Raw genomic sequence first — 23,594 nt, 5'->3', positions numbered from 1 at the left:
TTTCAGTATCTTTATTGACACAGCAGTTTGTGAAAAGGCCGACTGTGGATATATGCTGGTAATAGAAAGAGACGTGCTGGTTTTACAGCTTCAGCACTTCACCTGATTCCTATGAGACAGAGTTTCTCAACCCAGAGGCACAACAACGTGAGACTTCCAGGAACTCTTTGTGAAACGGAGCCAACGGACCAGGTTTGGGGTTTCGGAAGTCAATGAGATTAGTGGGGGGAAAAAAATCTTCTTTTAGTTAATTTCTCGACATCTAAAGGCACAATCTAGATTGGAGCCAATGTATGAAATGTCGTTACTCCAACTTCCATGAAACTGACAAGTTTTAATTTTCGTCAAAGTCTACTTTATAATTAAGGAGTACCTTTTGATTTGCTGATCCAGTTTCTGGCTCTTGAACCTTGTCCTGGACCTGCTGTTTTCAACCATCTCCCTCCCTCTCTACCGTATCTGAATGATCGGCTATGAAAAGCCAACTGACAGTTACTCCTGAGGTGCTGACCCGTTGCACCCTCTACAACCACTGTGATTAATATTTGGACTTCTTGAAGAACGATCTGGCTTTAATGGCCATGTGTACTCTTACCTGGACCCTCTGTTTATAAGATTATCCGCCGCCATTGTTGCCACTCCTATTACTAGTCTGTTCAACCTCTTTCTGACATCCTTAAAGATTGGAAAGCTGCCGTGGTCATCCTCCTCTTCAAAGAGGGAGACACTCTTGACCCAAACTGCTACAGACCTATATCTATCCTACCCTGCCTTTCTAAGGTCTTCAAAGGGGGAGACACTCTAGACCCTAACTGCTACAGACCTATATCCATCCTACCCTGCCTTTCTAAGGTCTTCAAAAGCCAAGTTAACAAACAGACTACCGACCATTTCGAATCTCACCGTACCTTCTCCGCTGTGCAATCCGGTTTCCGAGCCGGTCACGGGTGCACCTCAGCCACGCTCAAGGTCCTAAACGATATCATAACCGCCATCGATAAGAGCCAGTTCTGTGCAGCCGTCTTCATCGACCTGGCCAAGGCGTTCGACTGTCAATCACGGCGGACCAACCAAGTCAGTTAAGAACAAATTCATATTTACAATGACGGCTTACGCTGGCCAAACCCGGACGACGCTGGGCCAATTGTGCGCCGTACCAATGGGACTCCCAATCACGGCCGGTTGTGATACAGCCTGGAATCGAACCAGGGTGTCTGTAGTGATGCCTCTAGCACTGAAATGCTGCGCCACTTGGGAGCCAAAATGAACTAAAACCACGTAACAAATTAGGGGGAAACCTACACGGAGTGTACAAAACATTAAGAACACCTTCCTGATATTGAGTTTCACCCCCCTTTGCCCTCAGAACAGCCTCCATTAGTCGGGGCATGGACTCTACAAGGTGTGGAAAGCGTTCCACAGGGATGCTGGTCCATGTTGACTCCAGTGGTTCCCACAGTTGTGTCCAGTTGGCTGGATGTCCTTTGGGTGGTGGACCATTCTTGATACACACGGAAACTGTTGAGTGTGAAAAACCCAGCAGCGTTGCAGTTCTTGACTGAAACCGGTACGTCTAGAACTTACTACCGTACCACGTTCAAAGCACGGGAGGTTGGTGGCACCTTAATTGGGGAGGACGGGATCGTGGTAATGGCATCATTCCATTTGCGCTGTTACAGCCATTTATTATGAGGCATCCTCCCCTCACCAGCCTCCTGTGGTTCAAAGGCACTTCAATCTTTTGTTTTGCCAGTTCTCCCTCTGAATGGCACACATACACAATCATCTTTCAATTGTCTCAAGGCTTAAAAATCCTTCTTTAACCCGTCTCCTCCCCACTGAATGAGAATACAAAACAGGTTTAAGGAAAGTGGTTCATTTATTAGTGTTAAAACATGGTTTAGTGTCAGTGACAGCTGTATAATACAGCCCCAATGCAGGACGGACAACAATACAAACGATGACATCAGGAAATAATAGGAAGGACATTTTCCAAACATCACATAATGAGTAGTTTGAGCTGCAAGGTGATTTGTAAATCAGTGATTCTGTGCAGCTCTTTGCTCAGGCAGATTCCCTCCTAACGCTCACTCTGTCAGGACTACACAGCCACGGATGCACACCATACTACATTTCCCATGATGCTCCTTTGATCACCAGCCGCGTGTGGGTGTCCACTTTCCCACCAGCCGACCTCCAGAGTGGACGTAGTACACAGAATGCATCATGGCTGTCGCACAAGCCTGGATGAACACACCTATTAGTCCTGACATGCAGCACAAATAGTCTACAATGACAACTTAGAGATACTACCGTGGTAGGGGATGACAGTGGGTAGGGGATGAGTACTAACGTGGGTAGGGGATGAGTACTAACGTGGTAGGGGATGACAGTGGGGAGGGGATGACAGTGGGTAGGGGATGAGTACTAACGTGGTAGGGGATGACAGTGGGGAGGGGATGACAGTGGGTAGGGGATGAGTACTAACGTGGTAGGGGATGACAGTGGGGAGGGGATGACAGTGGGTAGGGGATGAGTACTAACGTGGTAGGGGATGACAGTGGGTAGGGGATGAGTACTAACGTGGTAGGGGATGACAGTGGGTAGGGGATGAGTACTAACGTGGTAGGGGATGACAGTGGGGAGGGGATGACAGTGGGTAGGGGATGAGTACTAACGTGGTAGGGGATGACAGTGGGGAGGGGATGACAGTGGGTAGGGGATGAGTACTAACGTGGTAGGGGATGACAGTGGGTAGGGGATGAGTACTAACGTGGTAGGGGATGACAGTGGGTAGGGGATGAGTACTACCGTGGTAGGGGATGACAGTGGGGAGGGGATGAGTACTAACGTGGTAGGGGATGACAGTGGGGAGGGGATGAGTACTACCGTGGTAGGGGATGACAGTGGGGAGGGGATGACAGTGGGGAGGGGATGACAGTGGGGAGGGGATGAGTACTAACGTGGTAGGGGATGACAGTGGGTAGGGGATGACAGTGGGTAGGGGATGACAGTGGGTAGGGGATGACAGTGGGTAGGGGATGAGTACTAACGTGGTAGGGGATGACAGTGGGTAGGGGATGAGTACTAACGTGGTAGGGGATGACAGTGGGTAGGGGATGACAGTGGGTAGGGGATGACAGTGGGTAGGGGATGAGTACTAACGTGGTAGGGGATGACAGTGGGTAGGGGATGAGTACTAACGTGGTAGGGGATGACAGTGGGTAGGGGATGACAGTGGGTAGGGGATGAGTACTAACGTGGTAGGGGATGACAGTGGGTAGGGGATGACAGTGGGTAGGGGATGAGTACTAACGTGGTAGGGGATGACAGTGGGTAGGGGATGACAGTGGGTAGGGGATGAGTACTAACGTGGTAGGGGATGACAGTGGGTAGGGGATGAGTACTAACGTGGTAGGGGATGACAGTGGGTAGGGGATGACAGTGGGTAGGGGATGAGTACTAACGTGGTAGGGGATGACAGTGGGTAGGGGATGAGTACTAACGTGGTAGGGGATGACAGTGGGTAGGGGATGAGTACTAACGTGGTAGGGGATGACAGTGGGTAGGGGATGAGTACTAACGTGGTAGGGGATGACAGTGGGTAGGGGATGAGTACTAACGTGGGTAGGGGATGACAGTGGGTAGGGGATGAGTACTAACGTGGTAGGGGATGACAGTGGGTAGGGGATGAGTACTAACGTGGTAGGGGATGACAGTGGGTAGGGGATGAGTACTAACGTGGTAGGGGATGACAGTGGGTAGGGGATGAGTACTAACGTGGCAGGGGATGACAGTGGGTAGGGGATGAGTACTAACGTGGTAGGGGATGACAGTGGGTAGGGGATGAGTACTAACGTGGCAGGGGATGACAGTGGGTAGGGGATGAGTACTAACGTGGTAGGGGATGACAGTGGGTAGGGGATGAGTACTAACGTGGCAGGGGATGACAGTGGGTAGGGGATGAGTACTAATGTGGTAGGGGATGACAGTGGGGAGGGGATGACAGTGGGTAGGGGATGAGTACTAACGTGGTAGGGGATGACTGAATAGGAGATGAGTAAGGGATGAGTACTAACGTGGTAGGGGATGACAGTGGGTAGGTGATGACAGTGGGTAGGAGATGAGTACTAACGTGGCAGGGGATGACAGTGGGTAGGGGATGAGTACTAACGTGGTAGGGGATGACAGTGGGTAGGGGATGAGTACTAACGTGGTAGGGGATGACAGTGGGTAGGGGATGACAGTGGGTAGGGGATGACAGTGGGTAGGGGATGAGTACTAACGTGGTAGGGGATGACAGTGGGTAGGGGATGACAGTGGGTAGGGGATGAGTACTAACATGGTAGGGGATGACAGTGGGTAGGGGATGAGTACTAACGTGGTAGGGGATGACAGTGGGTAGGGGATGAGTACTAACGTGGTAGGGGATGACAGTGGTAGGGGATGAGTGCTAACGTGGTAGGGGATGACAGTGGGTAGGGGATGACAGTGGGTAGGGGATGAGTACTAATGTGGTAGGGGATGACAGTGGGTAGGGGATGAGTACTAACGTGGTAGGGGATGACTGAATAGGAGATGAGTAAGGGATGAGTACTAACGTGGTAGGGGATGACAGTGGGTAGGGGATGAGTACTAACGTGGCAGGGGATGAGAGTGGGTAGCGGATGAGTACTAATGCGGTAGGGGATGACTGAATAGGAGATGAGTAAGGGATGAGTACTAACGTGGTAAGGTATAATAGTCAGTAGTGTTCCCAGGGGGTATCTGCTGTAGTCCAGCTGTCCTGAGTTAGGCTCCACTCTGCCATGCTCCTGGGTCATAGACAACAACCTGCAGGGGGACGGACAGAGACAGGGACGACATGGGTCAGACTAGTGGTACTGCAGTAGTATAGGAGTAGCAGTACAGTAGTAATATTGTAGTAGGTCAGGATGTCCCTCTATAACAGTCGTAGTATTACCATAGTAGTACTGTAGTAGTACCTGAGGTCAGGATGTCCCTCTATAACAGTAGTAGTAGTATTGTAGTAGTACCTGAGGTCACGATGTCCCTCTATAACAGTAGTAGTAATATCTGTAGTAGTACCTGAGGTCAGGATGTCCCTCTCTATCAGTAGTAGTAGTATTGTAGTACTGTAGTACTACCTGAGGTCAGGATGTCCCTCTATCAGTAGTATTGTAGTAGTACCTGAGGTCAGGATGTCTCTCTATCAGTAGTAGTAATATATGTAGTAGTACCTGAGGTCAGGATGTCCCTCTCTATCAGTAGTAGTATTGTAGTAGTACCTGAGGTCAGGATGTCTCTATCAGTAGTAGTAATATATGTAGTAGTACCTGAGGTCAGGATGTCCCTCTATCAGTAGTAGTAGTATTGTAGTAGTACCTGAGGTCAGGATGTCTCTATCAGTAGTAGTAGTATTGTAGTAGTACCTGAGGTCAGGATGTCTCTATCAGTAGTAGTAGTATTGTAGTAGTACCTGAGGTCAGGATGTCTCTATCAGTAGTAGTAGTATTGTAGTAGTACCTGAGGTCAGGATGTCTCTATCAGTAGTAGTAGTATTGTAGTAGTACCTGAGGTCAGGATGTCTCTATCAGTAGTAGTAGTATTGTAGTAGTACCTGAGGTCAGGATGTCTCTATCAGTAGTAGTAGTATTGTAGTAGTACCTGAGGTCAGGATGTCCCTCTATCAGTAGTAGTAGTATTGTAGTAGTACCTGAGGTCAGGATGTCTCTATCAGTAGTAGTAGTATTGTAGTAGTACCTGAGGTCAGGATGTCCCTCTATCAGTAGTAGTAGTATTGTAGTAGTACCTGAGGTCAGGATGTCCCTCTATCAGTAGTAGTAGTATTGTAGTAGTACCTGAGGTCAGGATGTCTCTATCAGTAGTAGTAGTATTGTAGTAGTACCTGAGGTCAGGATGTCCCTCTATCAGTAGTAGTAGTATTGTAGTAGTACCTGAGGTCAGGATGTCTCTATCAGTAGTAGTAGTATTGTAGTAGTACCTGAGGTCAGGGTGTCTCTATCAGTAGTAGTAGTACTGTAGTAGTACCTGAGGTCAGGATGTCCCTCTATCAGTAGTAGTAGTACTGTAGTAGTACCTGAGGTCAGGATGTCCCTCTATGACAGTAGTAGTAATATTGTAGTAGTACCTGAGGTCAGGGTGTCCCTCTATCAGTAGTAGTAGTACTGTAGTAGTACCTGAGGTCAGGATGTCCCTCTATGACAGTAGTAGTAATATTGTAGTAGTACCTGAGGTCAGGATGTCCCTCTATCAGTAGTAGTAGTACTGTAGTAGTACCTGAGGTCAGGATGTCCCTCTATGACAGTAGTAGTAATATTGTAGTAGTACCTGAGGTCAGGATGTCCCTCTATCAGTAGTAGTAGTATTGTAGTAGTACCTGAGGTCAGGATGTCTCTATCAGTAGTAGTAGTATTGTAGTAGTACCTGAGGTCAGGATGTCTCTATCAGTAGTATTGTAGTAGTACCTGAGGTCAGGATGTCCCTCTATCAGTAGTAGTAGTATTGTAGTAGTACCTGAGGTCAGGATGTCTCTATCAGTAGTAGTAGTATTGTAGTAGTATTGTAGAAGTACCTGAGGTCAGGATGTCTCTCTATCAGTAGTAGTATTGTAGTAGTATTGTAGTAGTACCTGAGGTCAGGATGTCTCTCTATCAGTAGTAGTATTGTAGTAGTATTGTAGTAGTACCTGAGGTCAGGATGTCCCTCTCTATCAGTAGTACTGTAGTAGTACCTGAGGTCAGGATGTCCCTCTCTATCAGTAGTATTGTAGTAGTACCTGAGGTCAGGATGTCCCTCTCTATCAGTAGTATTGTAGTAGTATTGTAGTAGTACCTGAGGTCAGGATGTCCCTCTATCAGTAGTAGTAGTATTGTAGTAGTACCTGAGGTCAGGATGTCCCTCTATCAGTAGTAGTAGTATTGTAGTAGTACCTGAGGTCAGGGTGTCCCTCTCTATCAGTAGTATTGTAGTAGTATTGTAGTAGTACCTGAGGTCAGGATGTCCCTCTATCAGTAGTAGTAGTATTGTAGTAGTACCTGAGGTCAGGATGTCTCTATCAGTAGTATTGTAGTAGTACCTGAGGTCAGGATGTCCCTCTATCAGTAGTAGTAGTATTGTAGTAGTACCTGAGGTCAGGATGTCCCTCTATCAGTAGTAGTAGTATTGTAGTAGTACCTGAGGTCAGGGTGTCCCTCTCTATCAGTAGTAGTAGTATTGTAGTAGTACCTGAGGTCAGGGTGTCCCTCTCTATCAGTAGTAGTAGTATTGTAGTAGTACCTGAGGTCAGGATGTCCCTCTCTATCAGTAGTAGTATTGTAGTAGTATTGTAGTAGTATTGTAGTAGTACCTGAGGTCAGGGTGTCCCTCTATCAGTAGTATTGTAGTAGTATTGTAGTAGTATTGTAGTAGTACCTGAGGTCAGGATGTCCCTCTATCAGTAGTAGTAGTATTGTAGTAGTACCTGAGGTCAGGGTGTCCCTCTCTATCAGTAGTATTGTAGTAGTATTGTAGTAGTACCTGAGGTCAGGATGTCCCTCTATCAGTAGTAGTAGTATTGTAGTAGTACCTGAGGTCAGGGTGTCCCTCTCTATCAGTAGTAGTAGTATTGTAGTAGTACCTGAGGTCAGGATGTCCCTCTATCAGTAGTAGTAGTAGTGTAGTAGTACCTGAGGTCAGGGTGTCCCTCTCTATCAGTAGTATTGTAGTAGTATTGTAGTAGTACCTGAGGTCAGGATGTCCCTCTCTATCAGTAGTAGTAGTATTGTAGTAGTACCTGAGGTCAGGGTGTCCCTCTATCAGTAGTATTGTAGTAGTATTGCAGTAGTATTGTAGTAGTACCTGAGGTCAGGATGTCCCTCTATCAGTAGTAGTAGTATTGTAGTAGTACCTGAGGTCAGGATGTCCCTCCATCAGTAGTAGTAGTATTGTAGTAGTACCTGAGGTCAGGGTGTCCCTCTATCAGTAGTATTGTAGTAGTATTGTAGTAGTACCTGAGGTCAGGGTGTCCCTCTATCAGTAGTATTGTAGTATTGTAGTAGTATTGTAGTAGTATTGTAGTACTACCTGAGGTCAGGGTGTCCCTCTATGACAGCGTATCCAGTGGGCAGTTTCCCAGCTCCATCGAGACTGAAAGTGACATGTGATAATAATAACAGTACTATGACAATAGTAATAACAGTAGTAATACAGTAATAACAGTAGTAATAGTAATAACAGTAGTAATAGTAATAACAGTAGTAATAGTAATAACAGTAGTAATATAGTAACAATATGACAGTAATAACAGTACTTTGACAATAGTAATAACAGTACTATGACACTAGTAATAACAGTACTATGACACTAGTAATAACAGTACTTTGTGCTCCATCGAGACTGAAAGTGATATGAAACTAGTAATAACAGTACTATGACACTAGTAATAACAGTAGTAATAACAGTACTATGACACTAGTAATAACAGTACTATGACACTAGTAATAACAGTAGTAATATAGTAATAACAGTAGTAATATAGTAATAACAGTACTATGACACTAGTAATAACAGTACTATGACACTAGTAATAACAGTACTATGACACTAGTAATAACAGTACTATGACACTAGTAATAACAGTACTATGACACTAGTAATAACAGTACTATGACACTAGTAATAACAGTACTATGACACTAGTAATAACAGTAGTAATATAGTAATAACAGTACTATGACACTAGTAATAACAGTACTATGACACTAGTAATAACAGTACTATGACACTAGTAATAACAGTACTATGACACTAGTAATAACAGTACTATGACACTAGTAATAACAGTACTATGACACTAGTAATAACAGTACTATGACACTAGTAATAACAGTAGTAATATAGTAATAACAGTACTATGACACTAGTAATAACAGTACTATGGCACTAGTAATAACAGTACTATGACACTAGTAATAACAGTACTATGACACTAGTAATAACAGTACTATGACACTAGTAATAACAGTACTATGACACTAGTAATAACAGTACTATGACACTAGTAATAACAGTAATAACAGTAGTAATAACAGTACTATGACACTAGTAATAACAGTACTATGACACTAGTAATAACAGTACTATGACACTAGTAATAACAGTACTATGACACTAGTAATAACAGTAGTAATATAGTAATAACAGTACTATGACACTAGTAATAACAGTACTATGACACTAGTAATAACAGTAATATAGTAATAACAGTACTATGACACTGGTAATAACAGTACTATGACACTAGTAATAACAGTACTATGACACTAGTAATAACAGTACTATGACACTAGTAATAACAGTACTATGACACTAGTAATAACAGTAGTAATATAGTAATAACAGTACTATGACACTAGTAATAACAGTAGTAATATAGTAATAACAGTACTATGACACTAGTAATAACAGTACTATGACACTAGTAATAACAGTACTATGACACTAGTAATAACAGTACTATGACACTAGTAATAACAGTACTATGACACTAGTAATAACAGTACTATGACACTAGTAATAACAGTAGTAATAACAGTACTATGACACTAGTAATAATAGTACTATGACACTAGTAATAACAGTACTATGACACTAGTAATAACAGTACTATGACACTAGTAATAACAGTACTATGACACTAGTAATAACAGTACTATGACACTAGTAATAACAGTACTATGACACTAGTAATAACAGTACTATGACACTAGTAATAACAGTACTATGGCACTAGTAATAACAGTACTATGACACTAGTAATAACAGTAGTAATATAGTAATAACAGTAGTAATATAGTAATAACAGTACTATGGCACTAGTAATAACAGTACTATGGCACTAGTAATAACAGTACTATGACACTAGTAATAACAGTTCTATGACACTAGTAATAACAGTTCTATGACACTAGTAATAACAGTAGTAATATAGTAATAACAGTAGTAATATAGTAATAACAGTAGTAATATAGTAATAACAGTAGTAATATAGTAATAACAGTAGTAATATAGTAATAACAGTAGTAATATAGTAATAACAGTAGTAATATAGTAATAACAGTAGTAATATAGTAATAACAGTAGTATGACACTAGTAATAACAGTAGTAATATAGTAATAACAGTACTATGGCACTAGTAATAACAGTAGTAATAACAGTACTATGACACTAGTAATAACAGTAGTAATATAGTAATAACAGTACTATGACACTAGTAATAACAGTAGTAATATAGTAATAACAGTAGTAATATAGTAATAACAGTAGTAATATAGTAATAACAGTAGTAATATAGTAATAACAGTAGTAATATAGTAATAACAGTACTATGACACTAGTAATAACAGTACTATGACACTAGTAATAACAGTACTATGGCACTAGTAATAACAGTACTATGACACTAGTAATAACAGTACTATGGCACTAGTAATAACAGTACTATGACACTAGTAATAACAGTACTATGGCACTAGTAATAACAGTACTATGACACTAGTAATAACAGTACTATGACACTAGTAATAACAGTACTATGACACTAGTAATAACAGTAGTAATATAGTAATAACAGTACTCTGACACTAGTAATAACAGTACTATGACACTAGTAATAACAGTACTATGGCACTAGTAATAACAGTACTATGACACTAGTAATAACAGTACTATGACACTAGTAATAACAGTAGTAATAACAGTACTATGACACTAGTAATAACAGTACTATGACACTAGTAATAACAGTACTATGACACTAGTAATAACAGTACTATGACACTAGTAATAACAGTACTATGACACTAGTAATAACAGTAGTAATAACAGTACTATGACACTAGTAATAACAGTACTATGACACTAGTAATAACAGTAGTAATATAGTAATAACAGTAGTAATATAGTAATAACAGTACTATGACACTAGTAATAACAGTACTATGACACTAGTAATAACAGTAGTAATATAGTAATAACAGTACTATGGCACTAGTAATAACAGTACTATGACACTAGTAATAACAGTAGTAATATAGTAACAACAGTACTATGACACTAGTAATAACAGTAGTAATAACAGTAGTAATAACAGTAGTAATAACAGTAGTAATATAGTAATAACAGTACTATGGCACTAGTAATAACAGTACTATGACACTAGTAATAACAGTAGTAATATAGTAATAACAGTACTATGACACTAGTAATAACAGTACTATGACACTAGTAATAACAGTACTATGACACTAGTAATAACAGTACTATGACACTAGTAATAACAGTAGTAATATAGTAATAACAGTACTATGACACTAGTAATAACAGTACTATGACACTAGTAATAACAGTACTGTGACACTAGTAATAACAGTACTGTGACACTAGTAATAACAGTACTATGACACTAGTAATAACAGTACTATGACACTAGTAATAACAGTACTATGACACTAGTAATAACAGTACTATGACACTAGTAATAACAGTACTATGACACTAGTAATAACAGTAGTAATAACAATACTATGACACTAGTAATAACAGTAGTAATATAGTAATAACAGTAGTAATATAGTAATAACAGTAGTAATATAGTAATAACAGTACTATGACACTAGTAATAACAGTACTATGACACTAGTAATAACAGTACTATGACACTAGTAATAACAGTACTATGACACTAGTAATAACAGTACTATGACACTAGTAATATAAACTCAGCAAAAAAAGAAACGTCCCTTTTTCAGGACCCTGTCTTTCAAAGATAATCCGTAAAAATCCAAATACACAAATTCACAGATCTTTATTGTAAAGAGTTTAAACACTGTTTCCCCATGCTTGTTCAATAAACCACCTGCGGAACGGTCGTTAAGACACTAACAGCTTACTGACGGTAGGCTATTAAGGTCACAGTTATGAAAACTTAGGACACTAAAGAGGCCTTTCTACTGACTCTGAAAAACACAACAAAAAAAAGATGCCCAGGGTCCCTGCTCACCTGCGTGAACGTGCCTTAGGCATGCTGCAAGGAGGCATGAGGACTGCAGATGTGGCCAGGACATTAAATTGCATTGTCCGTGGACCAGACAGAACTGGCAAAAAGTGCTCTTCACTGACAAGTCGCAGTTTTGTCTCACCAGGGATGATGGTCAGATTCTCGTTCATCATTGAAGGAATGAGCGTTACACCGAGGCCTGTACTCTGGAGTGGGATCGATTTGGAGGTGGAGGGTTCGTCATGGTCTGGGGCGGTGTGTCACAGCATCATCAGACTGAGCTTGTTGTCATTGCAGGCAATCTCAGCGCTGTGCGTTACAGGGAAGACATCCTCCTCCCTCATGTGGTACCCTTCCTGCAGGCTCATCCTGACATGACCCTCCAGCATGACAATGCCACCAGCCATACTGCTCGTTCTGTGCGTGATTTCCTGCAAGACCGGAATGTCAGTGTTCTGGCATGGCCAGCGAAGAGCCCGGATCTCAATCCTATTGAGCACGTCTGGGACCTGTTGGATCGGAGGGTGACGGCTAGGGCCAAATCCCCCCAGAAATGTCCGGGAACTTGCAGGTGCCTTGGTGGAAGAGTGGGGTAACATCTCACAGCAAGAACTGGCAAATCTGGTGCAGTCCATGAGGAGGAGATGCACTGCAGTACTTAATGCAGCTGGTGGCCACACCAGATACTGACTGTTACTTTTGATTTTGACCCCCCTTTGTTCAGGGACACATTATTCCATTTCTGTTAGTCACATGTCTGTGGAACTTGTTCAGTTTATGTCTCAGTTGATGCATGTTATGTTCATACAAATATTTACACATGTTAAGTTTGTTGAAAATAAACACAGTTGGCAGTGAGAGGATGTTTCTTTTTTTGCTGAGTTTAATAATACCAGTACTATGACAATAGTATTATAGTAATAACGACAGTATTTAATACAGCTTTTGTACCTGAGAGCGGACCAGCCACAGTCGAGGAGCAGCTGGTTTCTGTGAGGAGAGTGACCTATAACCCTGCTCAGAACCCTGACAGCCACGTCCTCCAGACCACACGAACCAATCACAGACTGCTGCACGTCTACAGAAAGCACAGCAGCCAATCAGAAAACAACACTGCTTTCTACTACTATAGATCTGTTGAGGTCACACACATACTGACCGAAGAAGACGTAGTTCCCAGGATGCACCTCGCTGAGCTTGGCCATGTCACTGACTGGCTGGCTGCAGGAGGGGGTGGAGCCTATACTGGACTTACAGCTGATTCCCACAGCCTTCAGTCTGGAGAGAGAGAGCGACGTGTGTGTGTCTGTGTGTCTTTGTGTGTCTGTGTGTGTGTCTTTGTGTGTCTGTGTGTGCGTTCTTACTTCTCCATGAACTGCAGTACGAGGGTGGTTGTTTCATGGGCAACAGCGTGTATTTGCTCCGCCCCTCTGCAGCCATAGGTGTTCCCACAGTGGGCGTACACCCCCGTCAGCTCCACCCCCTCTGACTCAGAGATGGCCTGGGCCAATCTCAGTGCCTCTGGCTCCGAGTGCAGAACACCCGCTACAAAACAAAACCCCGGTGTGTTCAGTTCACTTCAACGTTACAGTTTGTACTGAACGACGCGTTTCCCCAAAACGGTGCGCATCGTTCTTCAACCCCCCTTTAACTTAACTAGGGTAGGGGGCAGCATTCAGAATTTTGGTTGAAAAGCATGCCCAAATTAAACTGCCACCTACTCATCCCCAGAAGATAAGATATGCATATTATTAGTATATTTGGATAGAAAACACTCTGAAGTTTCTTAAACTGTTTGAATCATGTCTGTGAGTATAACAGAACCTATTTAGCAGGCGAAACCCGAGGACAAACCATTCAGATTTTCTTTTTTTTTTGAGGTCACTCTCTTTTCATTGGGAATCCAGATTCTTGCAGTTCCTACCGCTTCCACTGGATGTCAACAGTCTTTAGAAATTGGTTGAGGTTATTCCTTTGTGTAATGAAGAAGTACGGCCATCTTGATTGAGGGTCACTCAAAGTGTCCTGTTTGTTAGAGGCACGAGACCAGAAAGCTGGCTATAGTTTGTTTTAATCCCGTATTGAACACAGATCATCCCGTCTTCAATTTTATCGATTATTTACGTTAAAAAATACCTAAAGTTGTATTACAAAAGTCGTTTGAAATGTTTTGGCAAAGTTTACAGGTAACCTTTGAGATATTTTGTAGTCACGTTTCACAAGTTGGAACCGGTGTTTTTCTGGATCAAACGCGCCAAATAAATGGACATTTTGGATATATATATATATCGATGGAATTAATCGAACAAAAGGACAATTTGTGATGTTTATGGGACTTATTGGAGTGCCAACAACAGAAGTTCGTCAAAGGTAAGGCATGAATTATATTTTTATTTCTGCGTTTTGTGTCGCACCTGCAGGGTTGAAATATGCTTCTCTGTCTTTGTTTACTATGGTGCTATCCTCAGATAATAGCATTGTTTGCTTTTGCCGAAAAGCCTATTTGAATTCTGACATGTTGGCTGGACATGTTCATGAATTCTGACATGTTGGTATCTTTCATGTGTGATTTAATGAAAGTGATTTTTACAGTAATTTATTTTAATTTGGCGCTCTGCATTTTTTCTGGCTTTTGGCCAAGTGAAACAGTAGCGTCCCGCCTAAACTCTGATTTTTGGATATGAATATGAACTTAACCGAACAAAACATACAGGTATTGTATAACATGAAGTCCTATGAGTGTCATCTGATGAAGATCATCAAAGGTTAGTGATTCATTTTATCTCTTTCTGCTTTTTGTTACTCCTCTCTGGCTGGAAAAATGGCTGTCTTGTTCTGTGACTTGGCTCTGACCTAACATAATCGTTTGGTGTGCTTTCGTCGTAAAACCTTTTTGATATCGGACACTGTGGCTGGATTTACAACAAGTGTATCTTTAAAATGGTGTAAAATACTTGTATGTTTGAGGAATTTAAATGATGGGATTTCTGTTTTGAATTTGGCGTCCTGCAGTTTCACTGGCTGTTGAAGAGGTGGGACGCTAGCGTCCCTCATACCCTAGAGACGTTAAAGGTACATTTGCTCCCCTTTGGTGGGTGTGATGAGGTGTGACCTGATCGATATGTGTGTTCATCTGAAATCACAACACTCACACAGTACACCATATGGTAACTGTCCTCTGGGCCACTATAATCCCACCATATGGTAACTGTCCTCTGGGCCACTATAATCCCACCATATGGTAACTGTCCTCTGGGCCACTATAATCCCACCATATGGTAACTGTCCTCTGGGCCACCATAATCCCACCATATGGTAACTGTCCTCTGGGCTACTATAATCCCACCATATGGTAACTGTCCTCTGGGCCACTATAATCCCACCATATGGTAACTGTCCTCTGGGCCACTATAATCCCACCATAAGGTAACTGTCCTCTGGGCCACTATAATCCCACCATATAGTAACTGTCCTCTGGGCCAATATAATCCCACCATATGGTAACTGTCCTCTGGGCCAATATAATCCCACCATATAGTAACTGTCCTCTGGGCCAATATAATCCCACCATAAGGTAACTGTTCTCTGGGCCACTATAATCCCACCATATAGTAACTGTCCTCTGGGCCAATATAATCCCACCATATGGTAACTGTCCTCTGGGCCAATATAATCCCACCATATGGTAACTGTCCTCTGGGCCAATATAATCCCACAATATAGTAACTGTCCTCTGGGCCAATATAATCCCACCATATGGTAACTGTCCTCTGGGCCAATATAATCCCACTATATGGTAACTGTCCTCTGGGCCACTATAATCCCACCATATAGTAACTGTCCTCTGGGCCAATATAATCCCACCATATGGTAACTGTCCTCTGGGCCACCATAATCCCACCATATGGTAACTGTCCTCTGGGCCAATATAATCCCACCATATGGTAACTGTCCTCTGGGCCAATATAATCCCACTATATGGTAACTGTCCTCTGGGCCACCATAATCCCACTATATGGTAACTGTCCTCTGGGCCACCATAATCCCACCATATGGTAACTGTCCTCTGGGCCACCATAATCCCACCATATGGTAACTGTCCTCTGGGCCACCATAATCCCACTATATGGTAACTGTCCTCTGGGCCACCATAATCCCATTATATGGTAACTGTCCTCTGGGCCACTATAATCCCACCATATGGTAACTGTCCTCTGGGCCACCATAATCCCACCATATGGTAACTGTCCTCTGGGCCACTATAATCCCACCATATGGTAACTGTCCTCTGGGCCACCATAATCCCACCATATGGTAACTGTCCTCTGGGCCACTATAATCCCACCATATAGTAACTGTCCTCTGGGCCACCATAATCCCACCATATAGTAACTGTCCTCTGGGCCACCATAATCCCACCATATGGTAACTGTCCTCTGGGCCACTATAATCCCACTATATGGTAACTGTCCTCTGGGCCACTATAATCTCACCATATGGTAACTGTCCTCTGGGCCACTATAATCCCACCATAAGGTAACTGTCCTCTGGGCCACTATAATCCCAACATATAGTAACTGTCCTCTGGGCCACCATAATCCCACCATATGGTAACTGTCCTCTGGGCCACCATAATCCCACTATATCGTAACTGTCCTTTGGGCCACCATAATCCCACCATATAGTAACTGTCCTCTGGGCCACCATAATCCCACCATATAGTAACTGTCCTCTGGGCCACCATAATCCCATTATATGGTAACTGTCCTCTGGGCCACTATAATCCCACCATAAGGTAACTATCCTCTGGGCCACTATAATCCCAACATATAGTAACTGTCCTCTGGGCCACCATAATCCCACCATATGGTAACTGTCCTCTGGGCCACCATAATCCCACCATATCGTAACTGTCCTCTGGGCCAATATAATCCCACTATATGGTAACTGTCCTCTGGGCCACCATAATCCCACCATATGGTAACTGTCCTCTGGGCCACCATAATCCCACCATATGGTAACTGTCCTCTGGGCCACCATAATCCCACCATATGGTAACTGTCCTCTGGGCCACTATAATCCCACCATATAGTAACTGTCCTCTGGGCCACCATAATCCCACCATATACTAACTGTCCTCTGGGCTACTATAATCCCACCATATAGTAACTGTCCTCTGGGCCACTATAATCCCACCATATGGTAACTGTCCTCTGGGCCACTATAATCCCACCATATGGTAACTGTCCTCTGGGCTACCATAATCCCACCATATGGTAACTGTCCTCTGGGCCACTATAATCCCACCATATGGTAACTGTCCTCTGGGCCACTATAATCCCACCATATGGTAACTGTCCTCTGGGCCACTATAATCCCACCATATGGTAACTGTCCTCTGGGCCACCATAATCCCACCATATGGTAACTGTCCTCTGGGCCACCGTAATCCCACCATATGGTAACTGTCCTCTGGGCCACTATAATCCCACCATATGGTAACTGTCCTCTGGGCCACTATAATCACACCATAAAGTAACTGTCCTCTGGGCCACTATAATCCCACCATATAGTAACTGTCCTCTGGGCCACCATAATCCCACCATATGGTAACTGTCCTCTGGGCCACTATAATCCCACCATATGGTAACTGTCCTCTGGGCCAATATAATCCCACCATATAGTAACTGTCCTCTGGGCCACTATAATCCCACCATATGGTAACTGTCCTCTGGGCCACTATAATCCCACCATATGGTAACTGTCCTCTGGGCCACTATAATCCCACCATATGGTAACTGTCCTCTGGGCCACTATAATCCCACCATATGGTAACTGTCCTCTGGGCCACTATAATCCCACCATATGGTAACTGTCCTCTGGGCCACTATAATCCCATTATATGGTAACTGTCCTCTGGGCCACTATAATCCCACCATATGGTAACTGTCCTCTGGGCCACTATAATCCCACCATATAGTAACTGTCCTCTAGGCCACTATAATCCCACCATATGGTAACTGTCCTCTGGGCCACTATAATCCCACCATATAGTAACTGTCCTCTGGGACACCATAATCCCACCATATGGTAACTGTCCTCTGGGCCACTATAATTCCACCATATGGTAACTGTCCTCTGGGCCACCATAATCCCACCATAAGGTAACTGTCCTCTGGGCCACTATAATCCCACCATATGGTAACTGTCCTCTGGGCCACTATAATCCCACCATATGGTAACTGTCCTCTGGGCCACTATAATCCCACCATATGGTAACTGTCCTCTGGGCCACTATAATCCCACCATATGGTAACTGTCCTCTGGGCCACTATAATCCCACCATATGGTAACTGTCCTCTGGGCCACTATAATCCCACCATATGGTAACTGTCCTCTGGGCCACTATAATCCCACCATAAGGTAACTGTCCTCTGGGCCACTATAATCCCACCATATAGTAACTGTCCTCTGGGCCACTATAATCCCACCATATGGTAACTGTCCTCTGGGCCACTATAATCCCACCATATGGTAACTGTCCTCTGGGCCACTATAATCCCACCATAAAGTAACTGTCCTCTGGGCCACCATAATCCCACCATATGGTAACTGTCCTCTGGGCCACTATAATCCCACCATATGGTAACTGTCCTCTGGGCCACTATAATCCCACCATATGGTAACTGTCCTCTGGGCCACTATAATCCCACCATAAAGTAACTGTCCTCTGGGCCACCATAATCCCACCATATGGTAACTGTCCTCTGGGCCACTATAATCACACCATATGGTAACTGTCCTCTGGGCCACCATAATCCCACCATATGGTAACTGTCCTCTGGGCCACTATAATCCCACTATATGGTAACTGTCCTCTGGGCCACCATAATCCCACTATATGGTAACTGTCCTCTGGGCCACTATAATCCCACCATATGGTAACTGTCCTCTGGGCCACCCGAGTGGTGCAGTGGTCTAAGATTTTAGACCTATAGACCTTTAGATTTTAGACCAGCATTGTCTAAGACACTGCATCGCAGTGCCACTAGAGATCCTGGTTAGAGTCCAGGCTCCATCAGTGTTAGCTGTGCCACTAGAGATCCTGGTTAGAGTCCAGGCTCCATCAGTGTTAGCTGTGCCACTAGAGATCCTGGTTAGAGTCCAGTCTCCATCACAGTGTTCGCTGTGCCACTAGAGATTCTGGTTAGAGTCCAGGCTCTGTCTCAGTGTTCGCTGTGCCACTAGAGATTCTGGTTAGAGTCCAGGCTCTGTCTCAGTGTTCGCTGTGCCACTAGAGATCCTGGTTAGAGTCCAGTCTCCATCACAGTGTTAGCTGTGAAACTAGAGATTCTGGGTTAGAGTCCAGGCTCTGTCTCAGTGTTAGCTGTGCCACTAGAGATCCTGGTTAGAGTCCAGGCTCCATCAGTGTTAGCTGTGCCACTAGAGATCCTGGTTAGAGTCCAGTCTCCATCACAGTGTTCGCTGTGCCACTAGAGATCCTGGTTAGAGTCCAGTCTCCATCACAGTGTTAGCTGTGATACTAGAGATTCTGGGTTAGAGTCCAGGCTCTGTCGCAGCCGGCCGCGACCGGGAGACCCATGGGGCGGCGCTCAATTGGCCCAGCGTCGTTCGTGTTAGGGGAGGGTTTGGCCGGCAGGGATGTTCTTGTCCCGTCGCGCACTAAATCAAATCAAAGTTTATTTGTCACGTGCGCCGAATACAACAGGTGAAATGCTTACTTACAGGCCCTTAACCAACAGTGCAAAACTAGCGACTCCCGTGGCGGGCCGGGCGCAGTGCACGCTGACACGGTCGCCAGGTGTACAGTGTTTTCCTCCGACACATTGGTGCGGCTGGCTTCCCGGGTTAAGTGGGCGTTGTGTCAAGAAGCAGTGCGGCTTGGTTGGGTCGTGTTTCGGAGGACGCACGGCTCTCGACCTTCGCCTCCCCCGAGTCCGTACGAGAGTTGCAGCGAGGAGACAAGACTGTAACTACCAATTGGATACCACGAAATTGGGGAGAAAACAGGTTTAAAAAATATATATTTTTATAATAAAAATAACAAAAAAGTAAAAACTGTCCTCTGGGCCACCATAACCACAAAGTTTTTGAACCGGTCGTTCAGTAAGGTACCGTTTTGTTGTACTCAACACAAGGCAGAGCCACGTTCAGTGACCAAATGTCGTTGAGCGTTGCGTATAGAAATTCCATGAATGAAACGTGATTGCTTATTCAACATGTCAGAGAGGCGTATTTGTTCTACATAGCGTATTCCTATCTGAACGTTTCAAAACGTTGCATCCTACTGAACGTGCCCCTGGGTCAAGTACATGAGTTAAATAGTCCAAATACTTTTGAGGTGCACTTGATTTCTAACCAACGGAATAGTAAACACCAAGCCCCAATCAAGTGCACCTCAATTACTTTCAAGTATCTCACTTTCAAAATCAAATAAAACTTTATTTATATAGTATATTTGACATACTTTTGAGCCAGGTCTGAAGGAACAGAGCAGCGAAGCGTTCTCAAAACGCCATAATAGCATTCTAGAACATTCTAGAACCCCGTCTCACCTCTTCCGTTGTCACAGTCCAGTTTGAGCCAGACGTGCCACAGTCGTCCGTCTGTCAGCGGTCTCTTCCTCAGCTGCTCCAGAGCATCTCTGTGGTCCAACAACACCTGGAACAGAGACAGACGCTGTGCCAGCAGCGCACAGCGCTCAACCTTACACACACACACACACACACACACACACACACACAGACAAATCTAATTTTATTTGTCACACGTGTTTAGCAGATGTTATTGCGGGTGCAACGGGATGCTTGTGTTTCTAGCTCGAACACACAAGCGTACACAGTTTAAGGGTCTGGTGTAGGATACATAGTCGTAGGGCACAGAGTAGGGCACAGAGTAGGGCACAGGGCACAGAGTAGGGCACAGAGTAGGGCACAGAGTAGGGCACAGAGTAGGGCACAGAGTAGGGCACAGAGTAGGGCACAGAGTAGGGCACAGAGCAGGGCACAGAGCAGGGCACAGAGTAGGGCACAGAGCACAGAGTAGGGCACAGAGTAGGGCACAGAGTAGGGCACAGAGCACAGAGTAGAGCACAGAGTAGAGCACAGAGTAGAGCACAGAGTAGGGCACAGAGTAGGGCACAGAGCACAGAGTAGAGCACAGAGTAGAGCACAGAGTAGAGCACAGAGTAGGGCACAGAGTAGGGCACAGAGTAGGGCACAGAGTAGGGCACAGAGCAGGGCACAGAGCAGGGCACAGAGCACAGAGTAGGGCACAGAGTAGGGCACAGAGTAGGGCACAGAGCACAGAGTAGAGCACAGAGTAGAGCACAGAGTAGAGCACAGAGTAGGGCACAGAGTAGGGCACAGAGTAGGGCACAGAGTAGGGCACAGAGCAGGCAACTAGCTGTACAGTTAGTGTGTAGGCAGTGAGGTAGTGGCAAAACACTGGTTGCCGTTGGCAGTAAGTAACGTAACAACTTTTAATGCATTTCTCAGCAGGTTCATAAAGGTTGTGTTAACAGCATTTACCCTCCACTATGGAAGTTAGGGTGTGGAGGGATTAGGGTGGAGGGGTTAGGGTGTAGTGTGGAGGGGTTAGGGTGGAGTGTGGAGGGGTTAGGGTGTAAGGGTTAGGGTGTAGTGTGGAGGGGTTAGGGTGTAGGGGTTAGGGTGTAGTGTGGAGGGGTTAGGATGTAGTGTGGAGGGGTTAGGGTGGAGGGGTTAGGGTGGAGGGGTTAGGGTGGAGGGGTTAGGGTGGAGGGGTTAGGGTGTAGTGTGGAGGGGTTAGGGTGTAAGGGTTAGGGTGTAGTGTGGAGGGGTTAGGGTGTAGGGGTTAGGGTGTAGTGTGGAGGGGTTAGGATGTAGTGTGGAGGGGTTAGGGTGGAGGGGTTAGGGTGGAGGGGTTAGGGTGGAGGGGTTAGGGTGTAGTGTGGAGGGGTTAGGGTGTAGTGTGGAGGGGTTAGGGTGTAGTGTGGAGGGGTTAGGGTGGAGTGTGGAGGGGTTAGGGTGGAGTGTGGAGGGGTTAGGGTGGAGTGTGGAGGGGTTAGGGTGTAAGGGTTAGGGTGTAGTGTGGAGGGTGTAGTGTGGAGGGGTTAGGGTGTAGGGGTTAGGGTGTAGGGTGGAGGGGTTGGGTGTAGGGTGGAGGGGTTAGGGTGTAGGGTGGAGGGGTTAGGGTGTAGGGTGGAGGGGTTAGGGTGTAGTGTGGAGGGGTTAGTGTGGAGGGATTAGGGTGGAGTGTGGAGGGGTTAGGGTGTAGTGTGGAGGGGTTAGGGTGTAGTGTGGAGGGGTTAGGGTGGAGTGTGGAGGGGTTAGGGTGGAGGGGTTAGGGTGTAGTGTGGAGGGGTTAGGGTGTAAGGGTTAGGGTGTAGTGTGGAGGGGTTAGGGTGTAGGGGTTAGGGTGTAGTGTGGAGGGGTTAGGATGTAGTGTGGAGGGGTTAGGATGTAGGGGTTAGGGTGTAGTGTGGAGGGGTTAGGGTGTAGTGTGGAGGGGTTAGGGTGTAGTGTGGAGGGGTTAGGGTGTAGTGTGGAGGGGTTAGGGTGGAGGGGTTAGGGTGGAGGGGTTAGGGTGGAGGGGTTAGGGTGTAGTGTGGAGGGGTTAGGGTGTAGTGTGGAGGGATTAGGGTGGAGTGTGGAGGGGTTAGGGTGGAGTGTGGAGGGGTTAGGGTGGAGTGTGGAGGGGTTAGGGTGGAGTGTGGAGGGGTTAGGGTGGAGTGTGGAGGGGTTAGGGTGGAGTGTGGAGGGGTTAGGGTGTAGTGTGGAGGGTGTAGTGTGGAGGGGTTAGGGTGTAGGGGTTAGGGTGTAGGGTGGAGGGGTTGGGTGTAGGGTGGAGGGGTTAGGGTGTAGGGTGGAGGGGTTAGGGTGGAGGGTGGAGGGGTTAGGGTGTAGTGTGGAGGGGTTAGTGTGGAGGGATTAGGGTGGAGTGTGGAGGGGTTAGGGTGTAGTGTGGAGGGGTTAGGGTGTAGTGTGGAGGGGTTAGGGTGGAGTGTGGAGGGGTTAGGGTGGAGGGGTTAGGGTGGAGTGTGGAGGGGTTAGGGTGGAGGGGTTAGGGTGGAGGGGTTAGGGTGTAGTGTGGAGGGGTTAGGGTGTAGTGTGGAGGGTGTAGTGTGGAGGGGTTAGGGTATAGTGTGGAGGGGTTAGGGTGGAGGGGTTAGGGTGGAGGGGTTAGGGTGTAGTGTGGAGGGGTTAGGGTGTAGTGTGGAGGGGTTAGGGTGTAGTGTGGAGGGGTTAGTGTGGAGGGGTTAGGGTGTAGTGTGGAGGGGTTAGGGTGTAGTGTGGAGGGTGTAGTGTGGAGGGGTTAGGGTGTAGTGTGGAGGGGTTAGGGTGGAGGGGTTAGGGTGGAGGGGTTAGGGTGGAGGGGTTAGGGTGGAGGGGTTAGGGTGTAGTGTGGAGGGGTTATGGTGTAGTGTGGAGGGGTTAGGGTGTAGGGGTTAGGGTGTAGTGAGGAGGGATTAGGGTGTAGTGTGGAGGGGTTAAGGTGTAGTGTGTAGGGGTTAGGGTGGAGTGGAGGGGTTAG

The 23,594-nt window shown here is 45.3% G+C and overlaps 1 protein-coding gene across 1 annotated transcript in view; it reads right to left on the bottom strand.

The window, feature by feature from the left end:
- Positions 1 to 1,860: 1,860 nt before the first annotated feature.
- zgc:162816 (uncharacterized protein LOC571260 homolog) overlaps positions 1,861 to 23,594 on the bottom strand; it is a 31,475-nt gene continuing 9,741 nt past the window's right edge. The window contains exons 4-10 of the mRNA XM_055910779.1: positions 20,636 to 20,786; positions 13,424 to 13,604; positions 13,219 to 13,337; positions 13,011 to 13,137; positions 8,086 to 8,148; positions 4,728 to 4,833; positions 1,861 to 2,243 (exon numbers count right to left, since the gene is read on the bottom strand). Coding sequence (XP_055766754.1) covers positions 2,154 to 2,243; positions 4,728 to 4,833; positions 8,086 to 8,148; positions 13,011 to 13,137; positions 13,219 to 13,337; positions 13,424 to 13,604; positions 20,636 to 20,786 — 837 coding nt within the window. The 3' untranslated portion in view covers positions 1,861 to 2,153. The remainder of the gene's footprint in view (positions 2,244 to 4,727; positions 4,834 to 8,085; positions 8,149 to 13,010; positions 13,138 to 13,218; positions 13,338 to 13,423; positions 13,605 to 20,635; positions 20,787 to 23,594) is intronic.

Source organism: Salvelinus fontinalis, unplaced genomic scaffold, assembly GCF_029448725.1.
Source record: "Salvelinus fontinalis isolate EN_2023a unplaced genomic scaffold, ASM2944872v1 scaffold_0031, whole genome shotgun sequence".
Classification (NCBI taxonomy): Eukaryota; Metazoa; Chordata; class Actinopteri; order Salmoniformes; family Salmonidae; genus Salvelinus; species Salvelinus fontinalis.
Note: the sequence above shows the minus strand (reverse complement) of the source record. Positions and strands in the feature narration are given on the sequence as shown.